A 26,240-nucleotide genomic window follows, 5' to 3' on the forward strand; every position below is an offset into this window, starting at 1 on the left:
CGTGGGCCGAAGGACCTGCACTGTGTTGTATGTTCTATGTTGCATGTACTGTAGGCTTACATAGAAATGGTAGAGTAGAACACAGTTTAACTTGGGAAGTTAAAGCGACCTGTAACAATTGTAAAATGGTAGTCATGGATGACTATATACACAATGGAGCCCTAAGAATGTAATAGACTGAGGAGTGATCTTATAGAGGGGTACAAAATCATGAGGGGGCATAGACAGGGAGAACGCTCACGGTCCTTTTCCCAGGTTTGGGGAAATCAAGAGCTAGAAGGCACTGTTCTAAGTTGTGAGGGGAAAAGATTTAATAGGAACCTGAGGTGCTACTTTCTGATCCAGGTTGTCTGTATATTGAGCACCTGCCTAGTGTGGTGACAGAAGCAGAGACATTACGGACATTAGACAGGCACAGGGTTGGTAGAAAAATTGACGATTATGTGGCGAGGGGCGGGGGGAAGAGTTAGATTGATCTTAAGAGTAGATTAAAAGGTCAGCACAACTTGGTGGGGCGAAAGGCCTTACTGTGCTGTAGTGTTCTATACTTGGACAGGTACATAAATAGGAAAGGTTTGGGCCGGTGTGTCAAGTGATGGGGAAATGGGGCTGGCTTAGATGGGAAATCTTGGTCAACGTGGAGCAGTTGGACCAAAGGGCCGTTTCTGTGCTGTGTGACACGATGACTAGCATCACTTAGTTAAGCCGTGTACGTGCCTGGTGAAATGGACTCAAAATTCTGAAGCCACAATTCTTTATCAGTTATCAAAAAAGAGTTACGAATCAGACAATGCCAGTAGCTAGAAGGATGGGAAAGATCAAACTGCATGAAATCATACAGACACTTGGACGTTCATAAAATATTCATTAAAGATGACTGGCAAGTTGATTAGATGCCTAAAAGGTGCATATGGGGGTACATGATTTTACAGACTTACTCAATGCTGAATGCAAAATCAAATACTGAGTCAAGCCCCAGTTGGAATCAGAATCAGGTTTATTATCAGTTACATTGTGAAGTATGTGTTTCGCAGCAGCAGTACCATGCAAGACATAAAAAAATCATTGTTAGTTACAATAAGTAACACAAAAATAAATAAGTAGTGCAGTAAGAGAGCAAAAAGTGAGGTGCAGTAAACATTACAAGTGACTGCCAAATGTACTTCCAGTGGAGACCGGAGCGCAGTGTTTAAATGGGCCTTAGTAAAGAGATCAAAGGAAGAAATTTGTAAAGCTGTGAAAAAGCACAGGGGTGGGCCAAGTTAACTTCTCTCATATATTGTGTTAGTATCGATGATGGGCAGAATAAACTGCCTTCACACTCTGTGATTCTATAAGATGTTAAAAAGCACAAACGTTAGGGATAAGGAATTTCATTTAAGTTGAAAGAGCAGGCAAAAGGAACGTGCTGAACTTCTGAGGCCATGACCTTCCCAAGTTCTGGTAGCTTACCTGTTGCTCGAGGGTCATCACGGTGTGGACACGGAAGTTTCCACTTTCACATGGATCCGTAATTCCTACCGATCCAGGCAGGAATAAACCTGCTGCCAGGAGCTGTAAGCAGCGTCTGTGGGAATCCGGGAGACAAGTCATTCCTCTGCACACTATCCCCATGAATGAGGTTACCACTGCCTCCAAGCCTAGGACAATTCAGAGCAACCCTATCCAATACTAATTGGAGATTCCAGCCCTGTGGTCTTCACGCACCAATAAAATACAGCACAATACAAGCATCTTGGCCAACTATGTTGTTACGACCTTTTAACCTATTTCAAGATCAATCTAAACCTTCCCTTCTACATAGCCCTCCATTTTTCTTTCATCCATGTAAGTCTCTTAAATGCCCCTAATGTAGTTCACCTCTAAATAAATTTTATCAAAATAATTTCATTAAATTTCTATCCCAGCCACCCATCACATCACTTCGCTACCTTTAACACACAGCCACACCATTAAAAAAAAATCGCAGTATAGCTCTTCCCTGAGAACTTTATCCTGCTGGAAACCATCCCCGGAGAATTCAGTACACAGCACTGGGCCCTAAATGTTATATTGAAGCGAGTTAAAGATTCTGTATCATCAACCCAACACCACTCCATCCCACAAAATGCCCTTGCGCATACCTGAAGGCGATATTGAGGGCCAGCGGCTGTCTGGATGGGTTGTTCATTACAGCAGAGTGACCCTGCAAAAGATTTTGAGTCTCCGATTACAAAACATATCTTAAAACTAAGCATCCCAGCATGCTGGGGTTGGGAGTGCTGTAGTGCAGTGGGCTAGTGCTGAAAAATATACAGCCAGTCTCCAGTCTCCCCAAAGATAGATGGATGCAAGGACGTCGCTCTCTGACTAAAAGTTAAACATTGATGAAATGTCTCAACACCAAAACCAGTAAACATTTGTATTTATACAAGTGGCACAGTAATGCAACAGTCAACGTAATATTGGTGACCCAGGTTCAGTTCCCTCCACTGTTTGTAAGGAGTTTGTACGTTCTCCCCATGATCACATGGGCTTACTCCGAGTGCTCTGGTTTCCTTCTCCATTCCAAAGACTTGTAGGTTAGTAGGTTAATTGGTCACATGGGTATAATAGGGTGGGGCAGGCTCATTGGGCAGAAGGGCATGTTACGGTGTTGGATAGGTGGATAAATAAATAAACAAACATAGCACAAGCAAATAAGATGAACAGCCAGAACTAAATCTATCAGAGAACTTAGAAGAAACCTCTCTGCAGAGAGTGGGAAAACTGTGGAACTTGGTAGGGTTGCCTCCAAGGCGAAGCTGGGTAAACAGATGAAAGAAAGGAAAAGAATGACAGTGATGGGGTTTGATGCCAGAATCTCATGTGCAGTACAAACGCCTGCAAGGATCAACAGGAGCAACTGTCTCTGCAATTAGACTTGTGTAACTGTGTGTAACATACATTCCCAAGTGGAGTACCGGGAATCACAGCCCCGTCTCACACAATTGTGTTTAAACTGGATATTGCTGACAGGCAGAATAAAACATGATCACAAAAGTCAACAAGATTTAATAGGCACAGACTACTGCAGGGAGTGGGGAGAAACAAATTGGAAATGGGAACTGTGCAAAGAAAACAATAGGTGGAAATTTTGTTGCTCCAAGGGGGAAATACGTGACAGGGAGCACAGTGTAACTGGCAGAATTTGAGAGTGATGGGGAATTTATTTTAATTGTGTCATTTAGGTACCACTGGAGAATTTCCTTTCTCCCTTTATTCTTCTAGCAATGATTCTGAATCCGTGTATTTCATTTTTAATGAGCAAATCTGATTATCTGCACTCTCACCATTCCCAGATTCCCATTTGACCTTCCAGTGAAACAAAAACGTCCCTTTAAAGGGAGTACAGTATTTGATCATCCTTGTCAATGGTTCCAGTAATTTAGACTGTTTTGGCCTAATCCCCCGGCTAAATTTAATGTTACTTGCAAGAGCATGCAGATACACGCTGCTTTCAGCAGCCCATAAAAAGGCAAATTAGATCCTAGAACGTTGAGGTAACATCGCTGGACACACCTGTGGATAGCATTAAATTTAGCCGTTAATTAGACCAAAACAATACAAATTACTGGAATAATTGAAAAGGATTAGCAGTTACTTCCAGAGTACCATTAAAGCAGTGTTTCTGTTTCAAACAATCAGAATCAGGTTTTTTATCTCTTTTGTAATTTTTTGTTGTGCAGCAATACAGAGCAAGACATAAAAAAAAATTAATTTGTTATGATAAAAGAATTAAATAGTGCAATAGTTCAGAAATCTGAAGGTGGTGGGGAACAAGTTGTTCCTAAAATGTTTAGTGTGTCTTCAGACTTCAGTAGCTCCTCCCTGACGGTAGAATGGGTATTTAGAATGGGAATTGGATGAAAATCCTGAGAGTGCAGATAGTCAAATTTATTTAGATTTTAAAAATTACATGGATTTAGAATATTACTAAAAAAATGAAGGGAGAAGAGTGAAGTACCTAAATGAAATGGCCATTGATGCAAATGGTGAAGCCACCGTCAAGGAAATAGGATTGAAATGTAACTCCAATAATATGAAGGTCAACACCGATGGGCTGATTGACTGGCACTGTATTGATGTGCCATGCCAGGAAGGGCACATCTACTTTTTTATCTTCTTCTTTTATAAGTAAAATTAGCCAGAATTTACACGTCTGATCATGAGCCAAAGGCTCTCTGTTCGAATGTGTGTTTAGGTGCACAAGGCAAGAATCAGACTAGAGATATACCTAACAGATAAAAAGCCTTCTCAATATTGAAACGCCCACATTAAGGTATTTACCATAGTAACATCCTGGATGCAGTCAATAACTACTGAGCAAAATGCAAAACAATTTCAGATACTGAAAATCTGAAGGCTGTTCCGGGGCTGAATGTGATCATGTGTTGCTTGGCACATGGGAGGGAGTGAAGTGGTTGAGTTCTCTCACCACTCATCTGCACAGTTGTACCTGGATCCCTCAGCAGCACCACTGAGCTCATTATCATGTCAGTATTTACAGTACTTTCTATTTCTCGATGACCAACGGGATTACATTCATTTGCTGGGCATCACAACGCAAGGCTGACACAAGGCACCAAAATGTCACCTTGTCTGTCACTAAGTGTGATCTGAAATTACTTGGAATTCCGTAAACCTTTCAATCTAAGAACCAGACCAGCTTTGGTCTCCCACTAAAAATATTGTCTGCCTGTCCACCCCGACACCCCCAAAACCCACAGGTACCAATGAGAAGGTTCTGCTTAGGGAGTTCAGGGAGTTAGCTGCTAAGCTAAAGGGCAGGACATCCAGGGTTGAGATCTCAGGATTGCTCCCTGTGCCATATGCTAGTGAGGCCAGAACTAGGAAGATTATACAGTTTAATATATGGCTAAGGAGTTGGTGTAGGAGGGAGGGCAATATTGGGCTCTTTTCCAGGGAAAATGGGAGCTGTACAGAAGGGACAGTTTGCATCTGAACTGGGAGAGGGACTAACATCCTAACAGGAAGGTTTGTTAATGTTGCACAGCGGGATTTAGAGTTGCAGGGGGATGGGAACCAGAGTGTCAGAACAGTTAGTGGAGATGTTGTGAAGGCAGATGTTGATAAGACCTCAGACAAAGTTGGGAATCAAAAGATTGAGCATGGTGCGACTTGTGTCCTGAGCTGCCTATATTTCAATGCAAGCAGTATTGTAGGAAAGGCAGATAATAGTGCTGAACATGAGGTAGCTTGGTTTACAAACAGAGACAATGTGTAGGAGGAAAGGCTGTTGATTGGGCAAAATTGCAGTCGACAGGATGAGTTGCAACGTAAGAGGTGGACAAAATTGAAAAGGATGAATACGGGACTGAAGGTGTTATATTTGAATGTGCGCAGTATATGGAATAAGGTAGATGAACTTGCAGCACAGTTGCAGATTGGCAGGTATGATGTTGCAGTCATCGCTGAAACATGGCTGAAAGAAGATTATAGCTGGGAGCTTAACGTCCAAGGATACACATTGTATTGAAAGGACAGGCAGGAAGACAGAGGGGACAGCGTTGCTATGATAGTAAAAAAATGAAATCAAATCATTAGAAAGAGCTGACATAGGGTTGGAAGGTGTTGAATCATTGTGAATTGAGCTAAGGAGCTGCAAGGGTACAAAGACCCTAATGGGAGTTGTCTACAGATCCCCAAATAGTAGTAAAGATGTGGCCTACAAATTACAGTGGGAGATAGACAATGCATGCTAAAAGGGCAATGTTACAATAGTCACGGGGGACTTCAATATACAGGTAGATTGGGAAAAACCAGGTTGGTGCTGGATTCCAGAAGGGCAAATTTCTACAGTGCAGCTTATGGTTGAGCTGGGTGTTGTGCAAAGAACCAGGATTGATTGAGAGAGCTTCAGGTAAAAGAATCCTTGGAGCAAGTGATCATAATATGATCAAATCCACCCTGAAATTTGAGAAGGAGGAGCTGAAGTCAGCTGTATCAGTCTCACAGTGGAGTAAAGGGAATTGCAGAGGCACGAGTGGAGCTGGAAAAGAACACGGACAGAGATGACGTACAGCAGCAATGGCTGGAATTTCTGGAAGAAATTCGGAAAACACAGGATATATACATCCCAAAGAGGAAGAAGTATTCTAAAGGGAAGACGACACAACCGTGGCTAACAAAAGAAGTCAAAGCCAACATAAAAGCCAAAGAGAGAGCACATAATAAATCAAAAATTAGTGGGAAGTTGGAGGATTGAGAAACTTTTAAACGCCAACAGAAGGCAATTAAAAAAGTCACTAAAAAGGTAAAGAGGGAACATGACAGTAAGCTAGCCAATAATATTAAAGAGGATACCAGAAGTTTCTTAACATAAAGTGTAAAAGAGAGGCAAGAGTGGATATCAGACAACTGGAAAACAATGCTGGAGAGATAGTCATGGTGCACAATGAACTGAATAAGTATTTTGTGCCAGTCTTCACTGTGGAAGACACTAACAATATGGTGGAAGTTCCAGAAGTCAGGGGTCATGAGGTGTGTGAAGTTACCATAACGAGAGAGGAGGTTCTTGGGGAAACTGAAAGGTCTTAAGGTAGATAAGTCACCTGGACCAGATGGTGTACCAGGGCTCTGAAAGAGGTGGCTGAAGAGATCGTGGAGGCATTAGAAATGGTCTTTCAAAAAGCACAAGATTCTGAAATCGTTCCAGAAGACTGGAAAATTGCAAATGTCACTCCACTCTTTAAGAAGGAGAAAGGCAGAAGAAAAGAAACTACAGGTCAGTTAGTCTGACCTCGGTGGTTGGAGTCGATTATTAAGGATGAGGTCTCAGGATACTTGAAAGTAGGTGATAAAAATAGGCCGTAGTCAGCATGGTCTCCTCAAGGGAAAATCTTGCCTGACAAATCTGTTGAAATTCTTTGAAGAAATAACAAGCAGGATAGAGAAAGAATAGGTTGGCGTTGTGTACTTGGACTTTCAGAGGGCCTTTGACAAGGTGCCACACGAGGCTGCCTAACAAATTACGGCCCACTGTATTAGAGGAAAGATTCTAGCATGGATAAAGCAATGGCTGATTGGCAGGAGGCAAAGGGTAAGAATAAAGAGAGCCTTTTCTGATTGACTACGGTGACTAGTGGTGTTCTATAAGGGTCTGAGTTGGGACCGATTCTTTTTCTGTTATATGTCAATGATGGAATTGATGGCTTGTTGCAAATTTGCAGATGATATGAAGATAGGGGAGGGGCAGGAAGTTTTGAGGAAGCGGAGAAGCCACAGAAGGACACAAATGGGTGAAAAATATAGCAGATGAAATACAGTGTCGGGTATGCGCTTTGATACAAGAAATGAAAGGGTTGACTATTTGCTAAATGTAAAGACAATACAAAACACTGAGATGCAAATGGACTTGGGAGTCCTTATGCAGGATTCCTTAAAGGTTAATTCCTTAAAGGTTGAGTCTGTGGTGAGGAAAACAAATGCAATGTTAGGATTCATTTCAAGAGGACTAGAATATAAAAGTAAGGATGTAATGTCGAGACTTTATAAAGCACTGGTGAGGCCTCATGTGGAGTATTGTGAGGAGTTTTGAAACCTCATTGAAATATATTGAATGGTGATAGAGTGGATGTGGAAAGGATGCTTCCTGTGGTGGGAGCCTCAGAATAGAGGGGTGTCCTTTCAGAACAGGGACAAGGGGGGATTTCTTTCGCCAGAGAGTGATGAATCTGTGTAATTCTTTGCCACAGGCAGCTGTGGAGGCCAAGTCCCTTTAAAGCAGAGGTTGATGGATTCTTGATTGATCGGGGTATGTAGAGATACAGGGAGAAGGCAGGAGATTGGGCTGAGAAGAAAATTAGATCGGCCATGAAAAGACTCGATGGGCCAAATGGCCTAATTCTGCTCCTCTATCCCATAGTCTTATGGAAAATAAAAGCCCAAGCATCTGAGCATAATTGTGATGGCAGAGAAAAAAAAATCATGATCTTTGTTCATATGGCCACATCTTTATTCCTGTCAGAATATGAGGAATTCAAGTTCATTGTCATTTCAACTGTATACATGTATACCTGCAAACAGAACAATATTCCTCCAGACCAAGGTGCACCACACAGTGCATATAACTCACACACAACACTAAGTAATATTAACACAAATAAATTAACAAATAAGCTATATTCCAGAAGACTGACATTTAGCATAAGGTGCATTTACAACACAGGTCAAAAAGTAAACAGTATAACACTACTGGCGCTTCCTACATGGTGAGAACTGGGTGGTGGCAGTGAGTTCAGTAGACTCTGGGAGAAGAAACTGTTTCCCATCCTAACAGTCCTGTCCTAATGCTATGGTACGTCCTGCCTGACGATAAGGGGCCAAAGAGATTGTTGGACAGATGAGAGAGATCATTGACAATGCTAAGAGCCCTGCATACATGTTGGATGGATGGAAGAGAGACATTGATCCTCTCAGCAGACGGCAACAGTTCTGCAGTGTTACAATACAAGACAGATCATGCAATTGCTTCACCCTAGGGAACAGATTGTTCAGCTCACCATAATGCCAGTTTAAACTAATCCCATCTGCCTGTACATGACCCAGTTCTCTGTTCCTTGTCTAAATGCCTCTTAAATATTGATATAATATCTGTCCAGTGTGTTCCAGTTAAAAAATACTTGTTCCACAAATGTTAAAACTGTCCCCTTCTCCCCTTAAACTCACGTCCTCCAGCATTTGACATTTTCACCCTGGGATAAAGTTCTGACTATGCCTCTCAATTTTATATACTTTTGTGAAATATTCCCTCAGCCTCACCAGAGGAAACAATGCAAGTTTGTCCAATGTCTCCCTATAGAAAATACACTCCAATCTAGGCTACATCCTGGTGAACCTATTTTGCCCTCATTCCAAAGACTCCACATCCTTCCTAATGAGCTGATGCACCACAGAGATAATGGACGCCACATTCAACCAGACTGTTCATTCCAACCAGACCATGCTAACACCCATGGTCTACTAAGATACATCTCGTCTTTACTCATCTAATTCTATCAGCCCTCTGAGATTAAAGATTAGCTTGATTTCTCACATATATATGGAAACGTACAACAGTGAAATGCAACTTTTTTCATCAACTACCAACGTAGCCCCGGGATATGCTGGGAACAGCTCGTAAGTGTTGCCATGCTTCCAGCACCAATAAAGCATACCCACAACTAACTCACTCCAACCTGTATGTCTTTAGACTGTGGGCGGAAACTGGAGCACCCAGAAGAAACCCACACGGTAATAGAGAGAACAGAGTCCTTACAGTGGCAGGGAACGAACCCTGACTGGTGATCACTAAACTGTAAAATGGCTGCACTAACCGCTACGCCACTCTTTTCTCTTCTCCGTCGTATATGGCTCCTGAATTGCACCTATACAACCTGCTTACTCAATCCCTTTGGTACCACGTTTCACATTCCCACCACCCTCTGGGCAAGTTCTTTTTGAATTACTTTCAAGAACACAAATTAGTTTACTCAACGGTGGTATCTCTCCCCAGCCAAAGCTCCACTTGATTCCGAGAAACAGACAGTTAACTAAGATTCATGGCACTAACACTATCAGTATGCAGCCTCTACTCCCGAAAGGCACTCAGACACACAGCAAACACACAGACAGGTAAACAGGACTTACCGAATTACAATCAAGTGAGGTATGCCTACCAACTTTCACTTCCCTAATCCTAAAGTACTGGGGCTAACTATTATGAACACTAGAAATTCTGAAGATGCTAGAAATCCACAATAATACACACAAAATGCTGGAGGAACTCAGCAGGTCGGGTAGCATCTATGATAATGAATAAACAGTTGACTTTTCAGGCCGAGACCCTTCATCAGGAATGACATTTAAGAACACCATTTAGTTTACTAATTATTGTTATGTATAGTTTACTGGCTATTGTTATGCATAGGCAGCAGTCAACAAACACCTCACTGCACATAGTTAGGACGGAAGAGCAACCTCCCCAGTCCATGTGGCCTCAATCTCTAACTTGATCAGCTCAGTGAACAGTTACAGTCCTCCTGTGAGGTAATAATACGTACCAGTAGATCAATGATCCAAGGCGTTAAAGGTTCAAATCCAGGAAAGCGACACCTCAGATCTTTCATCAGCCGAATCAGCACCTTAACTCTGAGAACAAAGCGTGAGAGGTGTTATCCTAAGTTGTCAGCCTTTGTGAAATGTCATTCAATTCACAGAGCCTCAGGGCTAAATGGGTTGCTACTCCTATTAGTAGATCCAACATAAAACTATGATAATTTTCATCTCAAATTTACAAATGATTCATCAGTAAGAGACTAATTGCTGGGCAGAGCCCCTTTCATATTGTTGCAGCTACTAAACTGAAGCAAAATAAACATGAATAACCTAGAAAAGGTGAAGGCTCAGTGTGTCCACAGGCACACGGCCAAAGCTTGGACATCCATGGGTTATTTACTTATTTAATTTAGCGATTCAGCTCAGAGTAGGCCCTTCGAGCCACGTTGCCCCAGCAACCCCACAACCCCAATTAACCACGGGACAATTTACTATGACCAATTAACCTACTAACTAGTACATTTTGGGACTGTGAGGGGAAACCGGTACATCTGGGAAAAACCACACGGGGAGGACATACAGAGACTATTTACAGAACAGTGCCAGGACTGAACCCCAAAATGCCCCCAAGCTGTAATAGCCCTGTGCTTACTGCTACACTAATGTGCTGCCTATTTTCTTTTATAAGCAAAGGCTAAGAAAAACCACTGAATTCACAGAGCCTCAGGGGTAAATGGATTAAGTTACTTTAATATATCCAATATAAAATAAAGGCAATTTTCATTTCGACAGCAATAATAGTTGTGAAAGAAACTATAACTGAATATTTTTTCCCCTCTGAACACAAACCCTTTAGTTTAAAGTTCAGAGCTCCCAGTAATATTGTTACTGCAAGGACTCACCCACGACCTAATGACAGAGATTGGATTTGTTTGCCAGGATTGAGCAGGGACTTGTAATAAAAAAACATCTTGTAAATGAGTCACTGGATTGACCTATTGTAAGGAAACTGAGGGCAATGGTCTTTTTTACAAGGACATGCCTAGGTTAGACTCATTGTTCTGGGTGCAGTGTCTGGTTTTAACGAGACAGCAGTCCCAGAGCTAAAACTTGGGAAAGCATTAAAAACAGATACAGCATCAAGTCACCAGGTACAAAACAGGGACCAGAAGTTTTCAGTTAAATAACTGTGCAATTTATCTGTCAATGTTCAGCAGGAGTAGAGGGGGCTTGGCTTGACATTTAAATTGTGCTGCACTCACCCTGGGAACACTTGTTCAAATAGCATAGGGAGATTTAATCTAGTAAACCTCCTGCTGATTCTTGGGGGGATTTTGAGCTACTGATGTCTGCTCTTCTCTGACTGACTTCTCTTTTTTCACTGAACAATTAGAAGGTAGCATAATTATTTACACCAGTGACAATGTTGAGCTCAAGTTTTCAAAGATCTACAACATTCAGTGGGCTGTTAAGTATCCAGTGCAGATTCAAAGAATGTGATGCAGAGAATACTGGATTAAGTCAGTGCACATAGTCTTTTCCCAAGAGGAGCAAACAAACGGTAACTTACGTGGACTGAGAGGAATTCTCCTCAAACCAACGAGCATGACGGATTGCTGCCAAAGCACTCTGCAGGACTTTGATATCCACTGGAAGGGAGGGGAATGATATCATCAACAGACAACAGAGAGAACCAGACTTGCATGCTATTCAGAGAAGTGGTTTTTCAAATCCCAATATTAACAGCTCATGCACCACCTTTTGACAGATCAGATCAGCAGACTGTCAACACGATCAGCTCTGCCATTTAAAAGTGAGTCCGTTTAGTACTTGTAAGGGTACAGACTGAACTGCCTAATCTCTTCTGCATTTCCTCCATAAAATGTCATCAAGCAGTTGGTACAGGAGGCCGAAGACACACATACCATTTTAGGAACCGCTTCTTCCCCTCTGCCATCAGATTTCTGAATGGACAAAAGCCCATGCACACTACCTCACTATTTTTTTTGCATTACTTATTTAATTTATATATATTTAATTATTGCAATTTATAGTATTTATTATGTATTGTGCTGTACTGCAGCTGCAGAGCAACAAATTTCACAACACATGCCAGTGCTGATTCTGATTCCAGACCATGGACTGATTCCCTTTTACATTCTGAATGCGACTAAAAGATTTCCAGTGACAACCACTGGGGCACTCATGTGCCAGCAGTATCCATTAGGGTACCTTACACTATTGGAGGTGGGGCTTGTCATATTTTTTCCCAATTCATAATCATAGTCATACTTTATTGATCCCGGGGGAAATTGGTTTTCGTTACAGTTGCACCATAAATAATTAAATAGTAATAAAACCATAAGTAGTTAAATAGTAATATAAATTATGCCAGGAAATGAGTCCATGACCAGCCTATTGGCTCAGGGTGTCAAACCCTCCAAGGGAGGAGTTGTAAAGTTTGATGGCCACAGGCAGGAATGACTTCCTATGACGCTCTGTGTTGCATCTCAGTGGAATGAGTCTCTGGCTGAATGTACTCCTGTGCCCAACCAGTACATTATGTAGTGGATGGGAGACATTGTCCAAGATGGCATGCAACTTGGACAGCATCCTCTTTTCAGACACCACTGTCAGAGAGTCCAGTTCCATCCCCACAACATCACTCACCCAATAACAACGACACAAGGAGGCCAGTCACGATTGTGGGGATGTGTGCTACGAATTAACGGCCAGTTGGGAATGACAACCAGAGCACTGCTCTACACGGAAGTGCTGATCCAGTTTGGACTATCCACTGCAAGTGACGTCCACTCTGGAAGACAGCCAAGTTGTCTGAGACTGCAGAGCATGTGGACTATGCAGACTGAAATTCTGTATTTTATTAGGAGTCCGATGAAATTTAATATCACCAAAGACTCGCAAATTTCTACAGGTGTAGCATGGAGATCATTCTGACGGATTGCATCACCAAGGGCATGCTCTCTTCTCATTGCTACCATCAAGGAGGTGATGCAGGAGCCTAAAGACACAAACTCCAACATTTCAGGAACAGCTCCTTCCCTCTACATCAGATTTCTGAATGGACAATGAACCCTATGATCACTACCTCAGTAATTTCCTTTCTCTCTTTTTGCACTACTTCTTCAATTTGATTTTATATATACAGTTGCAAGAAAAAGTTTGTGAACCCTAGTTTTCTCCATTAATTACTCATAAAATATGGTCTGATCTTCATCTAAATCACAGTAACAGACGAACACAATCTGCCTAAATAGCACACAAATAATTGTACTTCTCATGACTTTATTGAACATGTTGCTTAGTCATTCACTAAACACATTGTTTAGTTTTCCAGTCCAAGCTGGAAAAAGTATGTGAAACCTTGTATTTAATAACTGGTAGAAACTCCTTTAGCGGCAATAACCTCCACCAAACATTTCCTGTAGCTGCTGATCAGACTTGCACAATGGTGAGGAGGAATCTTAGACCATTCCACTAGACAAAACTGTTTCAGTTCATCAATACTTCTAGGATATCTTAAATGACCAGTCCTCTTCAGGTCATGCCACAGCATCTCAATTGGGTTAAGGTCTGGACTCTGACTTGGCCATTCCAAAACAAGATTTTTCTTCTTTTTAAACCATTCTGTTGATGATTTACTCTTGTGTTTTGGATCATTGTCTTGTTGCATCACCCAACTTTTATTAAACTTCAGGTGTTGGACTGCTACCCTGACATTCTCCATAAAATGTCCTGATATGATTTTGAATTCATTGTTCCTTCAACAATTGCAAGCTGCCCAGGCCCTGAAGCAGTAAAGGAGCGCCAAACCACAACGCTCCTTCCACTATGCTTTACAGTTGAGATGAGCTTTTGGTGTTGGTGTGCAAGTTTTTTTTGCAAACTTGAGACATGCAGCAATATTTTTTTTTGGAGAGCAGTGGTTTCCTTCCATGAACACCATTCTTGATCAGTGTTTTTCTTAAAGTCTGTGTTCATGTGTCCACATTTATGCAGTTGTATTGTTACCTTTGGGTTCTTTTTCACCACCTCCACCATTGCACATTGTGCTCTTGATGTGGTCTTTGCAGGACTAGGGAGAGTAGCAAATGTACTGAATTTCCTCCACTTGTAGACAATTTCTCTTACCGTGGACTGATGAACACTCAGGTCTTTCTTTTTCAGCTTCATGTATCTCTACAATTCTTTTTCTAAGGTCCTTTGAAAGTTGTTTAAATCGAGGTGTGGTGCACATAAACAGATCTTTCTTCAGAAGCGCAGGCTCTGTCAATAACCTGACTTTGTGTGTGTTTTTTTATAGGTCAAAGTACCTCTACAACCCACACCTCCAATCTCATCTCATTGATTGAAACACCTTTTGTAGAAGGCATTACCCTAGAGGTTCACATACTTTTTTGAACTTAGACTGTGATTGCTTAAATGGTGTACTCAGTATTGATAAGGAGTAGTACAGTTGTGTATTATTAGTTTAGGCAGACTGTGTTTGTCTATTATTGTGACAGATGAAGCTCAGAACACATTTTATGAATAATTAACGCAGAAAAGCAAGTTATTACAAAGGGTTCACAAACTTTTTCTTGCAGCTGTGTTGTAATTTATAGCTAGTTTAGTGGTGGCACAACACAAACAACCTTGCACTCAATGTCAGTTAAGACTGGGGAATTTAATGTAGACTTCAGGAGGGGAAAATTGAGGGAACGCAAACTGGTCCTCATCAAGGGGTCAGCAGTGAAAAGGATGAGCAGTTTCAAGTTGCTGGGAATCAACATTTCTGAAGATCTATCCTGTGCCCAACATTTAGACGTGATCACGAAGCAGGCATGCCAGTGGCTATGCTTCATTAGGAGTTTGAGAAGATTTGGTAGGTCACCAAGAACTCTTGCAAGTTTCTACAGATGTACCACGGAGAGCATCACCATCTGGTACGAAGCAGCCAAAGCACAGAATAAGAAAAGGCTGCAGAGTTGTAAACTAGCCTCTGCACCTTCAAAGACATCTTGGGACTACCATCATTAAGGACCCTCACCACCTAGGACATGCCCTCTTCTCACTACTACCATAAGGGAGGAGAAACAGGAGCTGGAAGACACATACATGCAAACCTTCAGGAACAGATTTTTGAACCGTTCATGAACCCATGAATTTCATGAGATATCAGTGATAATAAATCTTGATTTTGAAATACTTACAGTGGAGCTCTGGATCCAGTTTACGCAGGTTGGGTGGGACTGTAGTGATGAGAATTTTAACTGTGGCTTCTGGTGAACTGATCTCAAAACCAGTATCGTTTGTGATCATGGTGAGCGCTAGAAGTGAACAAAGATGTTAGGTTGGATGCAGTAACACCAAGCCCTTCGTACTTAAACAGCTGTCTTCCTGACAACATCTCCTCCTAAAGTTCCCATTATTCACAAGCACCTTTATCCATATTTGTGCACCATAGTAGCAAAGCGATTAGCATAATGCTATTACAGCTCAGGGCGTCAAGAGTTCAGAGTTCAATTCTGGCTTTCCCTGTAAGAAGCTTGTACGTTCTCCCTGTGAATGTGTCGGCTTCCTCCAGGTGCCAAAGACATACTGGTTAGTTGGTTAACTGGTCATTGTAAATTGTCCTTGATTGGCCGGGGTTAAATAGCTGGGTTGCTGGGCCGGAAGGGCCTGTCTGCATTGTACCGCTAAATACAAAAAACAAATTAAATAAAAATAACAAGTTTCATTGATATACATTGGTGATAATCACCTAATTCCGATGATTTAATTGTACAGACAACATCTGATCTAACGAGGGTGATTACTGGTAGCTCCGGCCACCAACGTTTAAACCTAAAGCATGATTTTTCCTGCCTTTCTGCAGACAAAGTCAATGAACCCCAAAAAGGCATGTAAAGGCCAAAAAAAAAACACAACAAAGTACTAAGTGCCCAAAGAATTCAGTCTGGCACTCACTTTCAGATGGATCCTGAGTCCGGAGTGTGTCAACCACTTTGTTACCCAAGGCAGCGACAGCTTCCACTGCAAGACGAGAGAGAAACACAAGGATAAATTGGGGCTGAAGCACAGACTGAAGTACAAATTACAAAGTGAGCAACAAGTTGGACAATCTTTCATCTCAAGATGAAACAAGCGTTAATATTATCGATGCAGATCGATGAGCACCATCTTGTGTTGGATCTTATTTTATTTAGATATAGCAGGGAGTAGGCCCTTCCGGTCCTTTGAGCCACAGTGCCCCAGCAATACCACTCCCCACACCCCACCCCACCCCAATTTAACCCTAACTTAATCACGGGGCAATTTACAATGCCCAATTAACCTAACCAGTTCATCTCTGGACTGTGGAAGGAAAACCCATGCATTCCATAGGGAGGACAAACAGAGACTCCTTACAGAGGATGCCAGAACTGAATTCTGACAGCCCAAGCTGTTAATAGTGTCTAGGCTATTCTGGCATCCAGTCCTGGAAGGCTTACATAGAGTCATCAAGAACTACAGCACAAAAAAATCCCTTCAAACCATTCAGTCTATGCCGACTAAGTTTTCTGTCTAGACCCATCTGTCTGCACCTGGACCATAGCCATCCATGCACCTCTCATTCACAAACCTATCTAAACTTCACTTAAATGGTACAAATGAATCCGCATCCACCACTTTTGCAGGCAGCTTGTTTCACACTCTCACCACCCGCTGAGTGAAAAGCTTCCCTCAGGTTTCCCTTAAATATTTCACCTTTTACCCGAAGCCTACTATCTCTAGTCCAACCTTGAGGGGAAAAAACCTGCCTGCATTTACCCCACCTCTATCCCTCATAATTTTGTATACCTCCAAGATCTCCCCTCATTCTCCTACACTCCAGGGAATAACATCATAAGCTATTCAACCTCTCCCCATAACTCAAGTTTCTATAACCAGTTCTACGTACGAAAATTCATATACTTTGCATTGAGCACTGCAAACAGTAATGCTCTCTGTTTGCAAAGAAATCTAGTTTTGGTCAGAAGGTTTAACAGCCTCGGAGAGATATCTGGGTGCTATTACAGTTCAGCGTGTTAAGAGTTTGGGGTGCAATTTTGTCTTGTCTCTCTTTCTCTTCACCATTTACACCTTGGACTTCAACTACTGCACAGAGTCTTGTCATCTCCAGAAGTTTTCTGATGACTCTGCCATAGTTGGATGCATCAGCAAGGGAGATGAGGCTGAGTACAGGGCTACGGTAGGAAACTTTGTCACATGGTGAGAGCAGAATTATCTGCAGCTTAATGTGAAAAAGACTAAGGAGCTGGTGGTAGACCTGAGGAGAGCTAAGGTACCGGTGACCCCTGTTTCCATCCAAGGGGTCAGTGTGGACATGGTGGAGGATTACAAGTACCTGGGGATACGAGTTGACAATAAACTGGACTGGTCAAAGAACACTGAGGCTGTCTACAAGAAGGGTCAGAGCCGTCTCTATTTCCTGAGGAGACTGAGGTCCTTTAACATCTGCCGGACGATGCTAAGGATGTTCTACGAGTCTGTGCTGGCCAGTGCGATCATGTTTGCTGTTGTGTGCTGGGGCAGCAGGCTGAGGGTAGCAGACACCAACAGAATCAACAAATTCATTCGTATTCCAGTGATGTTGTGGGGATGGAACTGGACTCTCTGACAGTGGTGTCTGAAAAGAGGATGCTGTCTAAGTTGCATGCCATCTTGGACAATGTCTCCCATCCACTACATAATGTACTGAGTGGGCACAGGAGTACATTCAGCCAGAGACTCATTCCACCGAGATGCAGCACAGAGCGTCATAGGAAGTCATTCCTGCCTGTGGCCATCAAACTTTACAATTCCTCCCTTGGAGGGTCAGACACCCTGAGCCAATAGGCTGGTCCTGGACTTATTTCCTGGCATCATTTACATATTGCTATTTAACTATTTATTGTTTTATTACTATTTATTATATATGGTGCAACTGTAACGAAAACCAATTTCCCCCGAGATCAATAAAGTATGACTATGACTAATTCCGATGTCATCTGTAAGGAGTCTGTACGTCCTCCCTGTGGAACGTGTGGGTTTTCTCCGGGTGCTCCAGTTTCCTTCCACAGTTCAAAGATGTACTGGTTGGTAGGTTAATTGGTCATTGTAAATTGTGCCATGATTAGGCTACGGTTAAATAGGTGGGTTGCTGGGGCGGTACGGTCAAAGGGCCGGAAGGGCCTATTCCAAACTGTACCTCTAGGAAAAAATAAAAGACAGCATGAATGATCCCAAATGTGAGTGAAAGAGCCAAGAAGGCAGGCAGTTAATTAAACAGATTGTGCACATCTTGAAGGTTACATGTCACAGATAGATGTGGTAAATGTGAATTACGTCAAATGGGATTAATAACAGAACCAGGGGGCTCAAACACACAATGTATTCGGTGCTTCAAATGTTACACAGAGCAATTAACTTCAGCAAGCAAGGTCAAGAGAACTAAAACTCTGGGGTTATTTTGAAGTTAATTGTCACAACAGCAGAAATATTATGACAGACTGATAGCCCCAAAGCAGTACGTTGTTATTCTCATCCCTGACTGATTTAGGTAACATCTCAGCAAGCTGAATTAGATAAGTATATTAAGAGCTTAAACATTTTGCAACCTTTCTACTTTATCAAAGACTATGCCAGAAAATAGACAGAGTCACTTTGACAAAGAAGTCACCTACTTTAATCAGCAAAGTATCAGCGATAGGGGGCAATGTTACGACAAAACACAAAGGCTAGTCATCAATTACTTCAGAAATACAAGAAACTCTGCCAATGCTGGAAATTCAGAGCAAAACACATACAAAGTGCTGGAGAAACTCAGCAGGACAGAGGCAGCATCTATGGAAATGAATAAACAGTCGATATTTCTGACTGAGACCCTTCACCAGGACTAGGAATTATTTCAGTAAGGAACACAGGACCACAAATGAGCATGCAGTTTAAAAGACAAAACAAATATTTCTCCAAATATAGAACACCGTAAATTCGTTGCTTTGACAGCATTGTCCTCGAAAAAAAGCTTTGAAGGTTTTCAGTATATTTAGAAGGTTTCTTGTTCTCAATATTTATTGTTTATTTATTATCATCATCATCATCATCAAGGACCCCGACCACCCAGGACATGCTCTCTTCTTGCTGTTGCCATCAGGAAGAAAGTACAGGAACCTCAGGACTCGCACCACTAGGTTTAGGAACAGTTATTACCCTTCAACCATGAGGTTCCTGGACCAGAGGGGATCACTTCACTCAACTTCACTTGCCCCATCATTGAAATGTTCCCACTACCTATGGACTCAATTTTAAGAACTCTTCATTTCATGTCCTCGATATTTAATGCTTATTAATTATTAGTTCTTTTTTTTGTTATCTTTTGTACACTGGCTGAATGCCCAAATTGGTGCGGTCTATCTATTATGGTTATTATCCTATTGCAGATTTACTGAGTATGCCTGCAAGAAAATTAACCTCAGGATTGTATATGGTTATGCGTTTGTACCTTGATAATAAATTTACTTTGAACTATTATTATATATATTTTCTCTTTCACGTTTGCAGTGTGTTTCCTTTTACACATTGATTGCCTGTCCTGTTGGGTGCAGTCTTTCACTGATTCTACGGTGTTTCTTGGAGTTACTGTGAACGCCCGCAAGAAACCTAATCTCTGAGTTGAATATGGTGACATGTGCTTTGATAATAAATTTACTTTGAACTCATTTATCTATCAAAGACAGATGGATAATTGGCGAAACCCTCCGGGTTTGTTTACGATACTTACAGGTTGGCAATATCTTTAGAATAACAACAAGGTCAGCAACATTGTGGCCCATCATCATTGTCCCCTTCTTGTACGAGCCAACTTGACGCACTTCCTCGATTTGCTTTGACGAATGGGGGGGAAAAAAGACAAGTTTACAATTTGTTCACAGCAGAACAGGGGACCTCCAAGAGGACCACAACCTTGCCGTGGTTTGGAGGCTTGCGAGCCTCAATGACCTGCAGATCTATGTTGTCTGGAGTCAGGGCTTTATGCTTCGGCTCTTGGTATGGTCATTCAATCCAAACAGGACAAAGGTTAGAGGCCAGACTAAGAGTGGTCCACCACTCCTCCAGGTCCAGGGGTTCAGCTCAGGCCTAGTAACCCTGACTGGTCAATCAAAACTGTTATGGAAACAGCAATGAAGAATTCTTTTACATACGAAGGTATTCCTGGGTCTTGCATAACTGACCATAGTGAAAATCAAGAGGAAGCCCTGAGCACCAACTGCCAAGACCAAGACCAAAATTAGTTTTGAAGAGAGAGATGGAGGACCTTCATTACTACCCTAAAACGTCAGTGGTGTAACAGGCAGGAGGGGGAAGGAGAGGTTCAGCACAACACAAGGGAAATTGCTCTCTATTCTTTCTCTCTGATCTGTAGGGATTAGGTTCCATTCTGGGTGCAAGGCCCATGGTGACAATTAGCCATTCTTGGATGTGGATCTTGGCACACAAGAGTCTCCAACAAACATTTATGCATTACTGCAGATCTGCCCTGGTTGAAGTTCATGAACTTACAGTGAATCCTACCGTTCGGATCGGGACCCTTGCCTCTAACAATAAATCAATCCATAAAGGATCAACCATAGGCTAAATGAGATAGCCGTCATTCTTAAATGATCCAGCAGGCAGTTTGAAGAGGGAACTGTATTGGCGCCCTTCTCCAAAAAGAAAAATCTATTCAATGCAGACGAACAAAAAAATGACTCTGCCAAGGTAGCCTGATGAAGAAAATCAATCCAGTCATAAATCATTTAATCAATGAACCTCCATACACATTAGGTTAACTATGAGCCCAACATATCTGTTCCAAAAGTATAGTGAGGCTACTGATATCAAAAAACGTGACACATATGAATAGTTGCAAGTTTTAATGGCAATACAAATCCAAAGTTAACAACGGTAACAACAGCACAAGGTTTGCAGCTCCTCCACAGGAGTTTGTAATTGGACATTGCCAAACCTACCACTTCAAAGTTGCCTGGAGCCACAATCAGATTATCGATGACATTGTTAATCTTTGTAACCAGGGAAAGTATAGAAGCCTAGGGAAAAAAATATTCTTAGTATTAGTATTACACCATAAAATTAAACAAAGTCTCGGTATACAATTCCCCATTTATAAAGGAGGCAAATTTCCCGTCACAACCCTGACGGCATGGGATTCCGCAATTTCAGGGGGGGGGGGGGAAGAACAAACAAAAGACACAGAATTCAGGAGGAAGTCAGCAGCTCAAGCAGAATCTACATATCGAGCCAAGACCCTTCTTCAGGGGTATTCCTGGATTTTCAAAAGGCCTTTATGAGGCTGCTTAACAAGATAAGAGCCCTTGGTATTACAGGAAAGGTACTAGCATGAACAGACAGACAGACAGACTGGCAGGAGGTAAAGAGTGGGCATAAAAGGGGCTTTTTCTGGTTGGCTGCCAGTGACTACTGGTGCTCCAAAGGGGTCAGTGTTGGGACCGCTTCTTTTCATGTTATATGACAATAATTTGGATGATTGAATTGATGGCTTTGTGGCCAAGTTTGCAGACAATACAAAGATAGGTGGAGGAGCAGATAGTGTTGAGGAAGCATATAAGTCTCCTGAAAGTCTTAGATTGGGAAAGAAGTGGCAGATAGAATAAAATGTAGGGAAGTTACATTAAACACGAGGAATTCTGCCGATGCTGGAAATTCAAGCAACATGCATCAAAGTTGCTGGTGAACAACTTTACATTATACACTTTGATAGAAGGAATACAGACAGAGACCATTTTTTAACAAGGAGAGCATTTAAAAAATCAGAGGTGCACAGGGACTTGGGAGTCCTAATGCAGGATTCCCTAAAGGTTAGCCTGCAGGTTCAGTCGGTGGCAAGAAAGGCAAATGCAATGTTTGCATTCACTTTGAAAGGACTAGAATACAAGAGCAAGGATGTAATGCTAAGGCTTTATAAAGCATTGGTCAGACCACACTTGGGAGTATTGTGAGCAACTTTGGGCCCCTTATCTAAAAAAAATGTACTGGCTCTGGAGTGGGTCCGGGTGAAGTTCATGAGAATGATTCTGGGAAGGAGAGGCTTGTTTGCTTAATATATGAGGAGTGTTTGATGGTTCTGGGCCTGTACTCACTGGAATTTAAAAGAATGAGGGGGAAATCCAATTGAAACCTATCGAATACTGAACAGCTCAGATAGAGCAAATGTGGGGAGGCTGTATAGTAGGGGAATCTAGGACCAGAAGGCACAGCTTCAGAATTGAGGGACGTCTATTTAGAACAGAGATGAGAAGGAATTTCTTTAGTCAGACGATAGTGAATCTGTGGAATTCACTACTACAGACAGCATGGAAGCCAAGTCAAGGGTATGCTTAAAAGAGAAGATTGATAGGTTCGTAATTAGTCAGAATGTCGAAGGTTACAGGGTGAAGGAAGGAAACTGGGATTGAGAGGGACAATGAATAAGCCATGATGGAATGGTGGAGCAGACTCGAAGGGCTGAATGGCTTGATTCTGCTCCTCTGTCTTGTGGGCTCATGGGAAAAAATGTTTCTTGACATCAGAAACATATCAGTCAACTCAGTACCATTTGTTCTCAGTCAGTGATTTATTAAAGTGCATGGTATGCGTTGTTCAAGTAATGAGGGACACACACATTGAGTCGCTCTTACTTCATCTTGAAGAGAGCAGGCCCATGAATTTTGCAGCCAAGCTGCTGCTTAAGAAGAGTTGCTACCTCTCTGTGCAGCGTCAGTGTATTAGAGACAAATTCAGCGGTCCCCTTGCACAATGGTGGAGAGAAGTTAGACTCTACTAGAATCAACATGGCTGAATTGCGATTCATACTCAATTAATTCTCTTATGCAGTGGGACAAGAGTTACAGTTAGAATGGGGTGGAGATAGGTTGGTGTTCTGGGGGTTTCAAAGCAGGGTGAGGATAGACTGGTACCAGCTCTATACTTTCCTCTCATGATCCTAGCTGGGAACAGCACATAAGGCTCAGCTGATAAACACACAGCTGATAAATCTGTCACTGCAATATTTAGACACAGAGATGCAGCAGCTGGGATGGTAAGGAATCATTTGTTACATGCTGTGTTGTATGAAGTGGGCGATCATGGTCTTTGACCATGATTGTTCTTGCTAAGTTTTTCTGCAGAGGTGGTTTGCCATATGTTCTAGGCAGTGCCTTTACAAGACGGGTGACCCCAACCATTATCAATACTCTTCAGAGACTGTCTGCTTGGTGTTAGCGGTCGCATAACCAAGACTTGTGATATGCACTAGCTGCTCATATGACCATTCACCACATGACCCTGATCTTGGGGGCAGGGGTGCCAAGGAGGTGCTAGACCTTGCTCAGGGGTGACCTGCAGCCTTACACCTCATTTGGTAAGAGACGTATCATGTATCTCCATCCCACCAGGAATACCTGATCTAAGAGAATATAATCAGGGGCATAGAACATACAGCACAATATAGGCCCCTTTAACCTAATCCATGATCAATCCCACATAGACCTCCATTCTTTTCTTTCTTTTGACCATGTGCCTAAGAGTTTCTTAAATGTCCTTAATGTACCTGCCTCTACACAACCCCTGATATTGCATTCCACACACTCACCATTCTGTGTAAAAAAAGACTACCTCTGTTATCGCCTCCATATTTTCCTCTCGAGAGGTGGTGGATTTGGGAAAGGCAGTGGGGGAGAAAAATGTTTAGTACTACTGTAAATTGCTCAAGTTGACTCTACAAATGTGCAGAGAAGCAGCAAACATGCATCAAATGCAGTGCAGTGGAATTTCTGAACAGGATGAGCGGGAAAAAAAAAGCTGCAGGTGGCCTGATAAAACAACCCGAAAGCTTTGCACAACTCCTGAAAAGTAATTCAGCGTTTACCTGTTCAGCTGGAGTAGGAGACAGATCCTGGTTTCGCTTCAGTAATGCCTCACTCAGAGCAGTTTCATCAGGAGCTGGTTTCACCCGGGGGAAAGCCATCTCACACTGTGAAGGGATGCAGGATAATGAATTTGAAGAGAAAATCTTAGGCATAAAAATGAAGCAAACAACTATTTTATTCTTCACTGAAACCATCAAAAATTCCCTAATCAATACCAAAGCAGCACAGTGCAACAATAAAAATCTTTAAAACATTACTAAAAGTTCTCACTGCAAGTAGCATGGCTCTCACAGATGATCAGAATCACCTGTCACATCAAAATTCAACTGAATAAACTGCCTTTGTAAGGAAACTTGAGGCAAGAGAGAAGAGTGAAACTGACACAGAAAATGCCTCTGTTAGAGAGTGACTGTAACGGGTGGTTAAAAAATGTCAATAAGAACATAAGGTTTCGGAAACACTTAACATTTAGAATAGATGACAGTGCAGCATAGTGCAAGGCTTTCAGCCCGCAGTGTTTACGTATTTATGTATTTATTTTATTTAGGGACAGAGTGCGGTACAAGACCTTCTGGCCCAATGAGCTATACTGCCTAGTAACGCATTGATTAAGCCCTAGCCTAATCACAGAATAATTTACAATAGCCAATTAACCCACTAACAATAGGTCTTTGGATTGTGGGACAATCCGGAAAACCCAGAAGAAATCCATGCACACAAGGGAAGAACGTGCAAACTTTCAGCAGAGGATGTTCGAACCCCACTGCCCTACCGTGTGAACCAACCTATATAAACCTACACTAGAACCAATCTCACCCTTCCCTCTTACACAACCATAGCCCTCATTTCCCTCACACCCATCTGATGAGTTACCATTCCAGGTCAAAGACCCTTTGTCAGAAATGATCTACTGAACATTCCTAATGCTTTCTACTTTTATTTCAGATTTCCATCATCTAAGATATTTTTTTTATTTTCATAAAGATATGACAGATTTACTAAATTAATCATTTGCCTATGCGTCTGCTTTTGTTTCTTCTTGAGGAGAATAAAGGGAGTAAGTTCATGGAGGAAAGAATTTGATTTAATATTAGGATGTACCAAAACAGAGATTTTCGCAATGTAATAATCAGTGACTTTGATCAGAGTTATGCAAACAAGTACAGAGATGAAACCGTAACTAAAACTTGAAGTTTGGAGTTGAATGTTATAAAGGCAGATGGATTAATGGGATGGAGAAAATCTGGTTGAGTTAACTGTCATGAAATGCAAGTTAATCCACTTTGAGTCCAAAGCTAATTAGATGTTTAATAAAAGCTTTAAAACTTTTATGGACAGGAAACTGAAGCTCGGTTACAATGCCGTGCACAATTGAACAGTCTGTCAATAGAGCATTTAGGATATGCAGGCAGTGAGAGAGAGAGAGAGAGAACAACGAGGCTGATTGGTATCCTTAAATCCATACCTCAAGCAATAAGCATCATCAAAAGTAAAAGAGGTAAAAGAGAAATGATTAAGGAATGGAGTAACCAGCAGTATCAGAATCGGGTTTAATATCACTGACATATGTTGTGACATTTGTTGTTTTGCGGTAGCAGTATTGTGCAATACAAAAAACAAAAATACAATATATATTTAAATTAAATAAGCAGTGCAAAAAACTGAAAAGTAGAGAGGTAATATTCATGGACTGTTCTGTAATCTGATGGCAGAGGAGAAGAAGCTGTTCCTAAAACATTGAGTGTGTGTCTTCAGGCTCCTGTATCTCCTTGTAGATGGTAACAATGAGAAGAACGCATGTCCTGGATGCTAGGAAGGCTTGTGCCCATGATAAAGCTGGCTGAGTGTGCAAATTTCTGCAGCTTTTTTTTTCCCAATCCTGTGCAGTGGCCCCTCCATACTAGATGGCGATACAGCCAGTCAGAATACTCTCCATGGTACATCTGTAGAAATTTGCAAGAGTCTTTTGTAATATACTACATCTCCTCAAACTCTCAATGGAATTTGCAAGATCAGTTACAAGATGGCACTGGGCTCATCAGCCGTGGTTAGCAGCTCATCTAGAAGGAAAACTCTAATCTCAACCTCCACTGCCTTGTGAGAAAGGTTTCGGGAATAAACTCTGAGGAAAAATCCAGAGCTGGAGTCCCTAAGGTAGTCTTATGTTGAGTTCACTGCTGACTGGCAACTCCTGTGACACTGCTGGTGCCAAAC

At 41.9% G+C, this 26,240-nt stretch overlaps 1 protein-coding gene across 1 annotated transcript in view; it reads right to left on the reverse strand.

The window, feature by feature from the left end:
• ilf2 (interleukin enhancer binding factor 2) overlaps window positions 1–26,240 on the reverse strand; it is a 56,150-nt gene that overhangs the window by 9,018 nt on the left and 20,892 nt on the right. Inside the window, exons 4-12 of the mRNA XM_063041863.1 lie at window positions 24,026–24,130; window positions 21,111–21,188; window positions 19,883–19,985; window positions 16,048–16,113; window positions 15,291–15,407; window positions 11,648–11,726; window positions 10,083–10,170; window positions 2,124–2,185; window positions 1,453–1,567 (exon numbers count right to left, since the gene is read on the reverse strand). Of these exons, the coding sequence (XP_062897933.1) occupies window positions 1,453–1,567; window positions 2,124–2,185; window positions 10,083–10,170; window positions 11,648–11,726; window positions 15,291–15,407; window positions 16,048–16,113; window positions 19,883–19,985; window positions 21,111–21,188; window positions 24,026–24,130 (813 nt within the window). The remainder of the gene's footprint in view (window positions 1–1,452; window positions 1,568–2,123; window positions 2,186–10,082; window positions 10,171–11,647; window positions 11,727–15,290; window positions 15,408–16,047; window positions 16,114–19,882; window positions 19,986–21,110; window positions 21,189–24,025; window positions 24,131–26,240) is intronic.

Source organism: Mobula hypostoma, chromosome 2 (assembly GCF_963921235.1).
Source record: "Mobula hypostoma chromosome 2, sMobHyp1.1, whole genome shotgun sequence".
NCBI lineage: Eukaryota > Metazoa > Chordata > Chondrichthyes > Myliobatiformes > Myliobatidae > Mobula > Mobula hypostoma.